Below are 16,546 nucleotides of genomic sequence, written 5' to 3'. Positions count from 1 at the left end.
GGCCTGTGGCTGTTTAGGGTTCATTTTCTTATTTAAACTCATTTAGAGAATACCTAGGATATAGAGATAGAGAATACCTAGTTATGAGGAGGTGATGTTAATGTTACATGTATTCTATTGAAGCTAACTTAATTGACTTAAATGTTGAATTTCTGTATGTATAATCTAATATATATATAATCTAAGCGAGGAGAATTATGTTTGCAGTTGGACATTGAAAATATTATCTTTTAAAATAGGTATTACCCATCTCTATTGAAGTTTCTGTTGTTTTGGACAGTAATTCTAAGACATGCTAACCAGATAATGGATTTTGAGAATGTTAGAGGCGGATAGCCATATAATTTATTGTCCAAGTCAGGACATTTTCAAGAGTAAAAGAGGACACTATTTGTAATTATGCCAGGAGAGTAGGCATAACTGGGAGGTGTGGTCACGTAGTTATAGGAGACTTTTTTTCCCAAAAGTTAAACCCTTTTTATAACTGTTGAAATGAAAGAGAATCAGTTAGAGCTGAGACTTTTGTGAATATGGAAAATGCAGATTTCTCTGAATTGTACTGTCAAGTTATATTGTCAGATGACACCTTTTGACTGTTCTGGAATTTGTTTATAGATGACATCTTTGATAAGTGACATCTGGTTTTATTTATTTATTTGCTGTTTTCTCATTCAGGAAAAGAAAATTTTAGTTTTGAGAATCTAGGTGATTTTTTTCCTGTTTATAAAAGTCGTATTCAGTGTTGTTTCTCTTAATTTTCTGCTTTACTATTTTAAAGTTCCCTCAATGACCATGGATCTTAGCACACTTGTATTCTAATGATTTGAAATCAAATTTTGGGGGAATTCCCTAGCAGTCCAGTGGTTAGGACTCAGTGCTTTCACTGCTGGGGCCCGGGCTCAATCCCTGGTCGGGGAACTAAGATCCCACAAAAAAAAAAAAAGAAAGAAAGAAAGAAATCAAATTTTGGAACTCAGAAAAATAGAGACAATTATAATTTTTTACATCTTCATATGATGTAAGTCATTTTGATTTTTGATCCTGAGTACCTGTATTTCATGTTGTTTCATTTTGCGCATTAACATGTATTTGTTTCTAAAATAATTTTTTATTCTGGATTCAAGGATCAAGATTATAGGACTGGCCCAAGTGAGGAGAAACCAAGCAAGCTTATTCGATTAAATGGGGTGCCTGAAAATGCAGCAAAAGAAGAGGTAAGCCTTTTTTTCTTTTTTCCTTTTCCTTTCTTTTCATCAATTAAAATTTTTTTTTTAACTTTTTATTTTGAAAAATTGTAGATTCCCAGGAAAGTGTAAAGAAATATTCAGGGAAATCTTGGTTATCCTTCACCCAGCTTTCTCCCGCCCGTCCCCCAGTGTCAACATCTTGTATTACTGTAGTACAGTAGCCAAACCAGGAAATTGGCTTTGGTATAATCCATAGAGCTGATTCATTTTTCACCAGTTACACATGTACTCAACTGAGGTGAGGTTTGTTAAAAAAAAAAGAAAATTATGACAAATGATTGCTGTCCTTAGACCTGATAATCATCCTTTAGGGGATGATCCAAGATGCAGTTACATAAAGATACATAAAGATGCAGTTTATTGACAGTAGTAAAAACTGGGAGCTGCCTAACTCCTCAGTGGTAAAGGACTTGGTGACTAAACTATGGATGACCTTAAGGAAGAGTTTGGTCAGAATATACAACAACCAGAGCAGACAGTGCTTTACTCTGTATTAGGCATTGTGTGATGTTTACAAGCATTAGTTCATTTAATTATCACAACATCCTATGAAACACGTACTCTTTGTTCATTCATTCCAAATATTAAGCACTGTTGTATTCCAGGCAGTGTTCTAGGCACTGAATGATATAGCAGTGCACATTATGAAGTCACTGCTTCCATGGATAATAAAAAAATAAGCAAAAAAAAAAAAAAAATCAAGCAGTGATGAATGCCCTGAAGGAAACTAAAGTAAGGGTTTAGAGCATCATTGGGGTATAGGCTATTTTAGATTGGGTAGTTAGGGAAGACATCACTGAGGAAGTGACATTTGAGCCCAGGCCTGAATGCAAGTGAGAGAACAGTCCATTTGAAAATGGGGAGAAGAACTGACCAGGCTGAGGGAGTTCAGGTACCATGGCCCTGGACTGGAAAGAGCTCAGTGCATCATCTTATGTTTGAAAGATGAGAATCCGGATGCTGAAAGGTTACACAGCACATGAGCAGGAGAGGCTTGGAATACAGGCAGTCTGATTTCAGAGCTTGAGTTCTTGAGGTTATGCTCTTCTGCTTTTTTTATGTACTTGAGAATTTTTTTTTTTTTTTTTTTTGGTGGTATGCGGGCCTCTCACTGTTGTGGCCTCTCCCGCTGTGGAGCACAGGCTCCGGACGCGCCCGCTCAGCGGCCATGGCTCACGGGCCCAGCCGCTCCACGGCATGTGGGATCCTCCCAGACCGGGGCACGGACCCGTGTCCCCTGCATCGGCAGGCGGACTCTCAACCACTGTGCCACCAGGGAAGCCCTGTACTTGAGAATTTTTAAATAATTATGTTCTACTTATTCAGCAGTTTTTGAATGCCTGGAGTGTGTATGGCTCAATTTTGCCTTTGTAAAGTAATCATAGCCTTAAATTATGTAGAATAAAAGCCACTAGGGGAAATATAATATTCAATATTTGATTATGATGTGTATCATTACTGTACATACCATATTCTTGCAGATTCTTAATGCCTTTCGGACTCCTGATGGCATGCCTGTAAAGGACTTGCAGTTGAAGGAGTATAACACAGGTGAGTTTCATGACTTGCATGCAGCCTTGGGTTAGGAAGAGTCTTTGTCAGATCTCTGCATCTTGTGCTACTCAAAATTTTTTTAAGAAACCCTAGTTAAGATTTTCAGAAGTCTCCTGTTGATGCCTTCAAAGAACAGCCAGCTTTAGTGTTAGCTGTGGTTCTTTGTGGATGTTTGTCCACACATGGGCAATAAGGATGCATGTTCCAGTTCTTCTGAGTGCCTGTGAGATATAAAGTGAGTGTTGTAGCATTTGTCCCCAAATATATTTTATATAATTAAATCATTAAACTTACTGCTTATGTTCTTCATGGTGGTGGAATGTTTACATTTGAGCCTGGTAAGATTTTAATTATCTTACTATATGTAAAATTTTACATTTCATTTCTTCAGCGTGGAATTTTCAACTTTCCAGAGAAATTGTACAAATTAGTGATTTCTTGAAATTTTAGTCTTATTCTGCGAACAGTCTCCTGCAACAGCTATTTTGTTGAAACCCATGAATAGATCCAGAAGAGCTTTCTTTTTGACCTCTGTTCTGTGGTCTGAACTGCAGATTAGATTTTCAGAATATCCTCCTAGTATTTTAGAGTACCAGGTTTGGTCAGTTTCTTCAAATCTTATTACAGAAAAAGTAATCAAAAGTGAAATGCCATGCACTCAGGGTATTGGACCAATATTTTTAGGACTACACATATGAAATGGTTTAAAAATAAAGGTAATATTTAAGTGATCTATTTTGCAGAATTTTAAATTGAAGAAGTAGAGCATTAGTCTTTTCACAAAACTTAGAATTTCAGTAATTCATGTTAAAGAACTCTTCAAGTAAGAGTAAGCCATATTTTTGAGTAGATAGTTTACTTTTAAACAGTTTACCATGGAATAAAATTTTTGCATTAACTAGATAGCTTCTTTCGATTGGTTCTACAGAGGAAAACTATCCACAAAAATAAATTTTTGTGCTTGAAATAATCTGGTGTTTAAGTACAGAAATTTTTTTTCTGTAATTTGACAACAAACTCAGAAGCATTATTTCTCAGAAAGCTATTGTTTCTTTGTTTTAAATATGTCAACTCTAAATTTGTGGAAACATGACTAAGAGTAGTTATGTTGTTCTTGCACACCACTTTTTTGGCAGGGAGGGGCATGTGTCTCATACAGACTTTCTTGATTTACTATTAACTTTGGGAATTAAAAATAGAATTTATAGGCTGCCGTTGCTTTTTGACTCATAGGGCAATAATTTCAGCTTTTATGTTGTTTCATGAACTGTGCTTTCGTTAAGTATTGGTATTTTTAGGAAAAAGCATGTCTTGATGTTTAAATAGCAGCAATTGCAATTCTTCCATTTCTTTAGTAGTCATTGACTTTCTTTGTGTATTGTCAGATTTATTAGCAGAGTAAAACCTACATTAACTTACATGGTTCACAGAGGGAGTTCTTAAATTTCCTGGCTGTGGTAGCTATTAAAATTGTAGCTGGCACACCAGAGATATTGATACACATGTGAAATTGTTCAAGACAGGACAGTGGTTTAAAAAAAAAAAATCAGCTTTCAGGAAATGCACTTTTCTTGGCATTTTAATATATGAGTGATAGTGTAATAAAAATATATGCACATACATATGTGTATGTATATATATATATATATATATGTATGTATGTATATATATACCTTTTAAAATGAATGGATTGGATTACCAGTCCCATGTTATCCATATTACATCACTGTGTGGCAAGTAGAATGAACTTTTTAAATTATCAGTCAGATCATGTTATTCCCCTGCCTAACACCCTTTAACACCTTTCCATCTCAGTTGGAAGAAATTCCCAACTTCTTGTTTTGACTTACACAGTCCTGCATGAGTTTGCCCTTGGCTGTTTGTCTGACCTCATCCCATACTGCTCTCCACCTTTCTTATTATACTCTAGCCACACTGAGCCTTTCTCTAGTCCTTGGCGAATAAAGACTTCTTTCTCTCTCAGGGCCTTTGCACTGCTCTTCCCACTGATCCTCACTTGTCTTTTGGGGTTTAGTTCTTGGCTTCAGTTTCAACTCTCAGAGGCCTTGCCTCACCATCCAATCTAAAATCACTCCTCAGTCATTTTTTATTGTATCTTGGTTTGTCATCATAGGATTTATCACTTTGATATTTTTCTCAGTGGATTTGTGTGTCTTATTCCTCTCACTAGAGAGTTAGCTCCATGATAGCAGGAGCCTCGTCTGTCTTGTTCCCTCCTGTTTACCCAGTTCTTGACACTCTGCCAGGCCCTGATGGGTTCCCAGCATGCCTGGAATGAATAATGTCGTGTATGTGGAGTAATGTATATGGAGAGCAGCTGTGGTCTCCTTTCAGGTGAGGTGTATTAAAGGGTAGTTTAGGTTTCACAGCCGGGCACTCTTATGTATCTGCTGAAGAACATACCTTGAAACAATCAGATGTTATGAGAACTTTAACATTTACTTGTTCAAAGGTTTTGCGTGAATTTTAGTAGAAATGGTGTCTTTTATAAATGGCAGTCAATTTTTTAGGCTAGGATAACCTGCAGAGACCATGTAGGATGGATGTTGATCATAAGAGGGGGATTGTGGGGTAGAGTTCATCCTTTTAGTTGATGTATTGGGGAGCTAGTCTGTAACAGAGAAAACATTAATGCCTCTTCACTGACTCAAGTAATATCAGTTTAATTTTTGTCTCATTTAGAGCTGTGTAAGTACACGGCCACAACTTCTATCCAAAATCTGTGGGGTCAGATGAATTTATGAATTTTTTTGAATATAGAAAGGTAATGTGGTACATAGCTCATACATGAATTATTTCTCCCAGTGGGATGTGTATCAGATGTAATACTTCTGCAGCAAAATGAATATTCTCACTAAGAAGATGACTGTAAAGAGACTAAGTGTAGTATATAGATCAAGATTTGTCTCCAAATGACTTCACTGAAAATTTACCAAAAACTTGGTATTTAGGGGATATTTGGATTTTGGAATTGCAGATAAGGGACTGTGAACCTACACGTATTTTGTACGTTTGAGTTTTTCTATTGCCGTGTGCAAATATATAATAACCCTATTAGTTGTAAAAGTACCTTGACTTACATGATTATATTCCTGGGGAAAGTATCAGGAATGAAATGTCTTTTGGTGACTGAGCAAACAAACTCTGGTATAACATACAGTGGAATACTAGTCAGCAGCAAAAATGATGAAACTATGTGTGTGCATGTAACAACATGGATGAATCTCAAAGGCATTATGCTAAGTGAAAGAAACCAGACTCAAAAGGCTACATATGGCCCTGAAAAGAAATAAAGTACTGATACATGCTACAACTTGAATGAACCTTGAAAACATTATGCTCAGTGAAAGAACCAGGCACAAAAGACCACATATTGTCTGATTGCATTTATATGAAATATCCAGAATAGGCATATCTGTAGAGACAGAAAATGGATTGGGTAGTTAGGTGGTTGTTAGGGGCTGGAGAAGAGGGAAAAGGGGAGTGACTGCTTAATGGGTATGGGGTTTCCTTTTGGGGTGATAAAAATGTTCTTCTGGAACTAGATAGTGGTGATGGTTGCATAACACGGTGAATGTACTTAATGTCACTGAATTGTACACTTTAAAATGGTGCATTTTATGTTTTCTGTATTTGATTATAATTTTAAAAAATACTGCATACTGTATGATCCTATTTATTTGACATTCTGGAAAAAGCAAGATTATAGTAATAGAAGATAGTGGTTGCCAAGGTATTGGGGGAGGAGTTGACTGTAAAATGGAAGCATAAGGGAATGGGGGGCATAATGGAACTGTTTTATATATTGATTGTGGCAGTGGTGTATCAATGTTAAATTCACTGAAGTTGGTAACTACTGTGGTTATGTAAGAGAACATCCTTATTCTTAGGAAATACACAGTGAAATTTTTAGAAGTAAAGGACCATGATGTATGCAGTTTTTTCATGGGGTTTAGAAAAAAAATTTGATGAATATGGAGAAGGAAGGGAGTAGATATGACAACATGTATCAATAGATGAAACTGGTAATGGGCATATGAGTGTGTTCTTTGTACTGTTCTTGCAACTTTTTTTTGTAACTTGGAAATTATTTCCAATAAAAATGTGAAAAACTGACATAAACCTGATGTATCCTATTTTTAAACAATCAGCAGAAATCTTGCAAGATAAAGACTACAATGAACTATTTCTGTCAACAAACTATAGAGCAGTGGTTCTCAGAGTGGATCCTGGACCAGCAGTGTCAGTACTACCTCTAACTTGTTAGAAATACATATTTTCAGATTCCTTTCTAGACCTTCTGAATCAGGAACTCTGGGGGTGGGGCCTACCAATCTCTGCTTTAACAAGCCCTCCATGCGATTTTTTTTAATGTTTATTTTATGTATTTATTTATTTATTTGGTTGTGCCGGGTCTTAGATGCGGCAGGCAGGCTCCTTAGTTGTGGCATGTGCACTCTTAGTTGCAGCATGCACGTGGGATCTGGTTCCCCGATCAGGGATCAGACCAGGGCCTCCTGCATTGGGAGTGTGGAGTCTTAACCACTGTGCCACCAGGGAAGTCCCTCCATGCGATTTTTGATGCACCCTGAATTGTGAGAATGATTGCATTAGATTATTTGTTTGTAGTCTTTATTCTGGAACTTTTTTGCACCATTTAAAATAGACAGTAAGCAAGTGGACCTTCTGTAAGTAGAAAAGCCTAATGCATATGTGCCTTAGGAGCCCATGGCAAGGCCTTGCCTACCTGATATCAGTTCTGCTGTACAGAGCTGGGGCAGGAACTGGAGTAGTGTTGATGTTATTTAATGTTCTTAGTTCTTCTTTCTGTTTATGTAGCATACTTCCTCCAGAGTTCTTGGAATGGTTGTAGGTGTTCTCATTCTCACAGTGTTTCTCTGATATTTGAATGCAGACAGAACTGCTGTTGATTTTTAGATGGACTTGAATACTGACAGTATAAAGCTTGCTGTGATTTTTTTCCCAAAGGAATTTGTATCATTTAAGTAAAAACAATATAGCTTACGGATTATGTTTCCTAATAAGTCTCAGACATAGAAAGTAACTCTCCTACAGTAAACTGAAGTGCTACAGAATTGTTTTAGTATTGCTTCATTAAGTAGTGTCAGAAAGTTAGAAGGTTAATAGGGTGGTGTTAGTAGGAAGAAGCAATATCTTGCTTTGATTCTGTCAGTGTTCATATAGTGAGTGGACACGGTTTTTGTGACCCTGTGAAGGAAATTTCTTCTTAGGAAGTAAGCATTTGCAGCAACTGAGTCACTTGGTCTCGTACCCTAGCATTTTGGGTATATTGAAAGTGTCAGAGGCTCTCTGCATTTATTAAGGGAACAGGCTCATATCCTTTCATTTTTCACAATTGAAATGGTTTGAGTTTTTACCTCTGTGTTGATAAAACAGAAGTGCCTTCCTTAAGAAAAGAAAAAACTCTGAGAGGATCTTTCAGTTTAGGGGCAGAAATCCACTGTGAAATGGGTTGACACGGATGATACAAAACATGCATAGTTTATGGTATTCCAGATGGAGTAGCTCAACATCATTTAGAAAAAATAAATTATAGTTGGAAAATGCAGATACACATTTTTGCTTTTTTTTTCTGGCACTTACAGAATAGACAAGTAAAACTTTTAGTTCTTAGGGGAAAACTGACAAATCAGAAAATATCACACTTACTTGTCACATCTCTAAAACTACAGAAGATGTTTTCAGCCAGGAGACTTACTGGGTTTGGTACCACATTTGGGGAGGGTGTTTACAGATGACCCTTAAGGAAAGGTGGCTGAGTTTTAAAAATAAGAATGTCTGGGAAGCCAGGAGGCACTTTTTAGGGCTGGGTGGGTCTTATGGAGGCAGTGGATGGACTCTATGGCTGAGTGGAGAACAGTACACCTGGAGAAGAATCCTGTGATGCGGTCCTAGAGGGATCAGGTGAACTGGGGAGAGGTGCTGGAACTAGGGTTAATTTTAGTCATCCTTGGCATTACCTGGGGATTGGTCTTGTTTATTTCATTTTTAACGTTTCCCACCCCAAAGACTTTGAGTAGAAGGTTTTGTTAGAGAATATGGATGTTTTGTGACTCTTACCCTCACTTTAAGGGATTACCTCTCCTGAGAGATTACCTTGGTGTAGACTCTGGAAATGGACAACTTGGCTAAGTACCATGAGCAGAGACATGAGCGAGTTGTCTCTGATGATGATGTATTCTGAACCTCATTAGGTGGTGTGGTACTGCAGAATAGGGACTCACTGGACTATTGGGAATGATAGCTTGAGGTCCCTGTAGACTTCATAGGAGCAGTAAGGCACTAAGGTTTAGTGACTAAGGGAAGTTTGAGTTTAGGTCTGTCAGCTAGTAAGGGGAGGGGTAGCCTAAGAGGATATAAGTATGTTTTCAGGGCTTGGTCAGGGCTGGGTACTTTTGAGGGTTTGTTGCTGACTTTAAAGTAGAATCCCAGTACTGTTTTGGAAAGCAAGACTTTAGAATTTCTGGTTTTACTTAATCTTTTTCTTTGGGGTAGTTAACTTTCCTAACACTTAAGATGAAACTCATTTTCTATTCTGAGAGCTGGTTTATTCTTCAATTTAAGCTTCCTTATTAAAACCCCTTAATTTAGCAAGGATGGTTAGTGGTAGTTTGCAGCCCTGGTAGGGAAGTTTCAATATTTTTATTGACTTTTTTATTGGGTTCCCTGCATGCTACCTTTCCTTGGGGCTTTTGGGTGTCGAGTCTTTTTTTTTTAATATGGTATTAATTAGTTGATTGATTGATTGATTATTTATTTATGGCTGTGTTGGGTCTTCATTGCTGTGCGCTGGCTTTCTGTAGTTGCGGCGATCAGGGGCTACTCTTTGTTGTGGTGCATGGGCTTCTCATTGCAGTGGCTTCTCTTGTTGCGGAGCACAGGCTCTAGGCACGCAGGTCAGTAGTTGTGGCTCACGGGCTCTAGAGCTTCTCATTGCAGTGGCTTCTCTTGTTGCGGAGCACGGGCTCTAGGCACGCAGGTCAGTAGTTGTGGCTCACGGGCTCTAGAGCGCAGGCTCAGTAGTTGTGGTGCACGAGCTTAGTTGCTCTGCAGCATGTGGAATCTTCCTGTACCAGGACTCAAACCTGTGTCTCCTGCTTTGGCAGGCAGATTCTTAACCACTGCGCCACGAGGGAAGTCCTGGGTGTAGAGTCTTAATCTGGATCTGAGAATGGGACATCCTTTGCAACCCAAGGCATCACTTTATTCAGAAGCAAGGACCACCAGCTTGGCAGTTTTTGGTTGGTAGACTATGTAGCATTGGAGGTCTCTATCTAAACCACACAGGACATCTGTAGGTAGAACAGACAGGTGACAGTATAGCATGACAGTGATGAGCAGATGCCTTAATTGGCAGGTTATATTCTCTTCCCTAGAACTATTTGGCTGAGATGGAATTTGCCTCTCTGAAATGCATAAGGTGTTTGAACTCTGTTTATAGCCCTGTGTCAGTTCACTGCCTTTCTGAGTTCCTCACTGTTCTTTAGGTAGAATTGCTTCTGGCTTCTATAGTCCTCACTTGTCTTTTTGGTCAAATGCTTAGGTGGCTTTGGCTGGATCTTAGTTTGTATAAAGCTGTATGGGGCTTCCTGTGCCTTTTGGTAGTTAGAAGAATTCACTGAAGAGTTCCCTCTGATGGAGTAGCAAGAAGAAAAAAGTCATTAATCAGCCTGAATAGTGCAGGAGCCTGCTTGAGTCCCAGCTTCAATCCAGGGAGGAAAAGTCATTTATACAGTTACCTTCAATGGGAAGCAGATAGAGGCCATCCATAAAAACTATTTATGGGATTTAAAGTACATTGGCTTCTTCCTTTAACTTTCCCCTTGCAGAACATCTGATTTGTACTCACCCTTTCTAGCTTACATTCTCTACCCTCAGAATGTAAATTAAAGCAATTTTTCCCTACTTCCATGTTTCTTACTTAGGTTATCACTTAGGTCTTCTATCTAATTTAAATACAAGACTCTTAGGAACTATTTGGTGGTACTGGTTACACTACTTTGTGAATATACTACTGAATTGTACACTACTGAATTATACTACTTTGTGAATGTACCACTGCATTTTATGGTACGTGAATTACATCTCAATTTTAAAAAATAAGCCTTCTTGAAAACTGGTTGACAACTTTTAGAGGCAACAGGATTAAAAGAGAATAACACCTAGGTGAATGCTTGAAGGTAATCACTGGTCAGAGAGATCAGCAAATAAAGTGATGTCCCCTGAGTTTCAGAGAAGTAAAATAAATCAAGACTTTTCATGGGTATTATAGAAAATGATCAGACAAGAAGTAGAGAAAAATGCATACAGATGGACCTTTTTTGTGTGCTTTCTGGAAGGCTCATTGTACCTCTGTTCCAATGCATTTTTTTTATATAAACATGATCCAACTATATGCTGTCTATGAAAGACTCTCTTTCTTTTATTTTTATTTTATTTTTATTTTTATTTGTATTTTTGGTTGCGTTGGGTCTTCGTTGCTGTCCACGGGATTTCTCTGGTTACGGCGAGTGGGGACCACTCTTCGTTGCGGTGCAAGAGCTTCCCATTGCAGTGGCTTCTCCCGTTGGGAGCATGGGCTCTAGGCGTGCAGGCCTCAGTAGCTGTGGCATGCGGGCTCAGTAGTTGTGGCGCACAGGCTTAATTACACCGTGGCATGTGGGATCTTCCTGGGCCAGGGCTCGAACCCGTGTCCCCTGCATTGGAAGGCAGATTCTTAACCACTGTGCCACCAGGGAAGCCCCCAATGTATATTTTTTAAAAAGAATATTTTCAACCTCTAAAAATGTAGTTGGGTTGTAAGAATTTGTAAATTCTCAGAGAGAAGCTGTTTTCTACATAGGAGACCTTTGGAGACCTCGAAGGTCTTGGTTATTTCAGTCTCAGTATTGGGGAAGTTTCTCTACTATTTCTCCTTACTAAAAGAGGGCTGCTTTGCCTTCAGGGGAGTTTTTAAATGATCTGGAGCACTTTGAGATGTTTAGAGTGGTCTGAAACGTGACTTCTAAACCACCTCAAAATGTACCTTAGGAACCAGGATAGGGGAAATGGTAGAGCTTAGTCCTGGCTCTGTTGAAAGAATGTTAGTTTTGTTGTGGTATTGCCTCTTTTGGTTTTGTGGGGCCTACTGTTTTTTTTTTTTTTTTTTTTTTGGCGGTTCGTGGGCCTCTCACCGTTGTGGCCTCTCCTGTTGCGGAGCACAGGCTCTGGACGTGCAGGCTGAGCAGCCATGGCTCACGGGCCCAGCCGCTCCGTGGCATGCGGGATCTTCCCAGACTGGGGCATAAACCCGTGTCACCTGCATCGGCAGGCGGACTCTCAACCACTGTGCCACCAGGGAAGCCCTTGTTTTTGTTTTGACCACGATTTTAAAAACTAGATTTGGACTGGAAAGAGAAAAAAAAGATATTCATTGGCTTGGTTTATATCTTTCATGGTTCATTCAGTTGTTTTAGGGGCAGGGAGAACAGGAAAAACAAAGTAAAACAAAACAAAAAATTCCTTTCGTGTTTATTTGAATGCCCACCAGTGCTTTTGCATTTATCAGGAATGAATGTTGGTTGTCACAATTGTCAGATACATGTTAGAAAATCCCATGGTACAGGAGTTGGGGTGGGAGCTGTGGAATAGTACTTCATAGCTCTCTGGTGAGGGAAAGTGACTAGATAAGATCATTTTGATTTTCATTTTATTTATTTATTTTTAAATTGAAGTATAGTTGATTTACAGTGTTGTGCCAGTCTCTGCTGTACAGCACAGTGACTCAGTTATATACATTTAGACATTCTTTCTTTATATTCTTTTCCATGATGGTTTATCAAAGGTATTGAATATAGTCCCCTGTGCTATACAGTAGGACCTTGTTTAGACAACATCATTTAAAAAAATGAATCAAATGTCCCTGACAGGGTAGGAAAATCATTGCTTAATAAATGAAGCTTAAGCTTCATTAGTTTTTTCCTAATAACCGAGCAATTGAATTTTTGTCACAAATTAAATGATTTCCTGCCTTTGCTTGTCTTTAAATCAAAGAAGAAAATATTAGCCAAGCTACAAAAATTCCTGGTTGCAATGTGTGAGGTTATGTGTGAATTGGTGGTTAAATAATATTTGTGTAAGTATTGGGATATGTTTCTTCAACCTGAAAGTATTAGCTAACATTAGTTAACATGTATGTGCTAACTTTGGAAATAAAATATTGGATGAGTAGATCCTGTCAAGAAAATTTTTTTTTTTTTTTTTGTGGTACGCGGGCCTCTCACTGTTGTGGCCTCTCCCGTTGCGGAGCACAGGCTCCGGACGTGCAGGCTTAGCAGCCATGACTCACGGGCCCAGCCACTCCGCGGCATGTGGGATCTTCCCGGACCGGGGCATGAACCCGTGTCTCCTGCATCGGCAGGTGGACTCTCAACCACTGCGCCACCAGGGAAGCCCCCTCTCAAGAAATTTTTGTCAAAAATTCTGACATACTTAATTTTAATTTCTAAAACTATGCAGTGGTGTTATGTTGAGGGAGTAGAGTGTTCTGTTTGTATAATTGTAAGTAATTTAAAATTCTGTATTTTTTAGAAAATTTTTCATTTTAGCTTTCAGATTAATATCAAGTCCTAGAAAGTGCTCACCTTGTTTATCAGACAGTGAATATGTTTGACAATGTACAAGCATATCTGATGAAAGGTTTTGGTAAATCTTAATCAAGAATAGTCCTGTACAGCCTCTTCAATAAGTGGTGCTGGGAAAACTGGACAGGGGCATGTAAAAGTATGAGATTAGATCACTCCCTAACACCATACACAAAAATAAGTTCAAAATGGATTAAAGACCTAAATGTAAGGTCAGAAACTATCAAACTCTTAGAGGAAAACATAGGCAGAACACTCTATGACATAAATCACAGCAAGATCCTTTTTGACCCGCCTCCTAGAGAAATGGAAATCTAAACAAATGGGACCTAATGAAACTTCAAAGCTTTTGCACAGCAAAGGAAACCATAAACAAGACCAAAAGACAATGCTCAGAATGGGAGAAAATATTTGCAAATGAAGCAACTGACAATGGATTAATCTCCAAAATTTATAAGCAGCTCATGCAGCTCAATAGCAAAAAAACAAACCCAATCCAAAAATGGGCAGAAGACCTAAATAGACATTTCTCCAAAGAAGATATACAGACTGCCAACAAACACGTGAAAGAATGCTCAACATCATTAATCATTAGAGAAATGCAAATCAAAACTACAATGAGATATCATCTCACACCAGTCAGAATGGCCATCATCAAGAAATGTAGAAACAATAAATGCTGGAGAGGGTGTGGAGAAAAGGGAACCCTCTTGCACTACTGGTGGGAATGTGAATTGGTACAGCCGCTATGGAGAACAGTATGGAGGTTCCTTAAAAAACTACAAATAGAACTACCATATGACCCAGCAATCCCACTACTGGGCATATACCCTGAGAAAACCATAATTCAAAAAGAGTCATGTACCAAACAAAATGTTCATTGAAGCTCTATTTACAATAGCCCGGAGATGGAAACAACCTAAGTGTCCATCATCAGATGAATGGATAAAGAAGTTGTGCACATATATACAATGGAATATTACTCAGCCATAAAAAGAAACGAAATTGAGGGCCTCCCTGGTGGCGCAGTGGTTGAGAGTCCACCTGCCGATGCAGGGGATACGGGTTTGTGCCCTGGTCTGGGAGGATCCCATATGCCGCGGAGCGGCTGGGCCCATGAGCCATGGCCGCTGAGCCTGTGCATCCGGAGCCTGTGCTCCGCGACAGGAGAGGCCACAACAGTGAGAGGCCCGCGTACCGCAAAGAAAAAAAAAAAAAAAAAAAGAAACGAAATTGAGCTATTTGTAATGAGGTGGATAGACCTAGAGTCTGTCATACAGAGTGAAGTAAGTCAGAAAGAGAAAGACAAATACTGTATGCTAACACATATATATGGAATTTAAGAAAAAAAAATGTCATGAAGAACCTAGGGGTAAAACAGGAATAAAGACACAGACCTACTTGAGAATGGACTTGAGGATATGGGGAGGGGGAAGGGTAAGCTGTGACAAAGCGAGAGAGAGGCATGGACATATATACACTACCAAACGTAAGGTAGATAGCTAGTGGGAAGCAGCCGCATAGCACAGGGAGATCAGCTCGGTGCTTTGTGACCGCCTGGAGGGGTGGGATAGGGAGAGTGGAAGGGAGGGAGACGCAAGCGGGAAGGGATATGGGAACAGATGTATATGTATAACTGATTCACTTTGTTATAAAGCAGAAACTAACACACCATTGTGAAGCAATTATACTCCAATAAAGTTGTAAAAAAAAAAAAAGACAAATACCATATGATATCACTTATATGTGGAATCTAAAATATGACACAAACGAACCTATCTATGAAACAGAAACAGACACACAGATGTAGAGAACAGACTTGTGGTTGCCAAGGCGGGTGGGGAGGGATGGACTGGGAGTTGGGATTAGCATGTGCAAACTATTGTATATAGAATGGATAAATAACATGGTCCTACTGTATAGCACAGGGAACTATATTCAATATCCTGTAATAAACCATATGGAAAAGAATATGAAAAAGAATGTATATGTATGTATAACTGAATCACTTTGCTGTACAGCAGAAATTAACTGAACATTGTAAATCAACTATATTTCAATAAAATAAATTAAAAAAAAAAGAATAGTCCCATATTTTAAAATGGCTGTATGGAGGACAAGTGCTGTCAGTAAGTTAGCAGCAGCACAGGGGCAGCTGTCTCATCTTTAGTCCCTGAGAGCGCTTTGTAATAGAAGCACAGGGGTACTGAAATGTATTGTCTCATGTACCCCTGAAACCACCCTGCAAAGGAGTTACCATCATTGCTACTTGGCATATGAGATAACCCAAGCCCAGAGAGAAGTGGCTTGCCTGAGGGCACATGGTGAATTAGCTGTAGCTTCTTGCCTATGTACATAACTGTAGAAGTTACTTTCTTGTGTGTGGCTCCAGTGAAGATACTCATTACAAATGATGTGGCATTGACTGAGCGCCACTGCGTGCCGGGTATTATGCTAGTGTTGGGTGTACAGAAATGAAAATATCCCCCTCCCCCACTTAGTCTGGGACCTCTGTTGTTCTGGGATCATCTCTCTGCATGGGCAGTTTTCTTCAGCATTGATGCTACTCCTCTCTTGGGTGATCCGTTTGCCACTACTGTACCATCTTTCCTGTCAGGTTGGAGTGTTCTTAGCTGGGGAGAAAAACTCAGATCTTATTCCTGATGGTTGATCTGTAGGTTTTTTTGTTTGTTTTCAAGTGAACAAAAATTGAACTAGATCATTGGCTCTAAAAAGAGTAGTTGTTCACAGATTTTTAAAAAGTCCTGGGGATTTAATATACAGGGTTGTGACTGTAGTTAACAGTACTGTATTGGATATTTGAAGGTTCAGTAAGAGTTGATCTTTAAAGTTCCCATCACAAGGAAAACAAATCGTAACTATGTATGGTGATGGATGTTAACTAAACTTATTGTGGTAATCATTTTGCCGTATATACATATATCAAATCATCATGTTGTGTCCTAAAAGTAATACAATATTATTTGTTAATTATAGTTCAGAAAAAAAATAAATGTTCCCTTTTTTGACTTACATAGCATTTTGAGATGGTCTATGCTT

The 16,546-nt window shown here is 38.8% G+C and overlaps 1 protein-coding gene across 1 annotated transcript in view; it reads left to right on the top strand.

Moving 5' to 3' along the window:
- The window catches only part of RBM6 (RNA binding motif protein 6), a 106,826-nt gene that overhangs the window by 23,667 nt on the left and 66,613 nt on the right, over positions 1-16,546 (top strand). The window contains exons 4-5 of the mRNA XM_082637527.1: positions 1,125-1,214; positions 2,729-2,798. Of these exons, the coding sequence (XP_082493653.1) occupies positions 1,125-1,214; positions 2,729-2,798 (160 nt within the window). The remainder of the gene's footprint in view (positions 1-1,124; positions 1,215-2,728; positions 2,799-16,546) is intronic.

The sequence above is a fragment of the Mesoplodon mirus genome (genome assembly GCF_964341445.2).
Source record: "Mesoplodon mirus genome assembly, chromosome: 12".
NCBI lineage: Eukaryota > Metazoa > Chordata > Mammalia > Artiodactyla > Ziphiidae > Mesoplodon > Mesoplodon mirus.
Note: the sequence above shows the minus strand (reverse complement) of the source record. Positions and strands in the feature narration are given on the sequence as shown.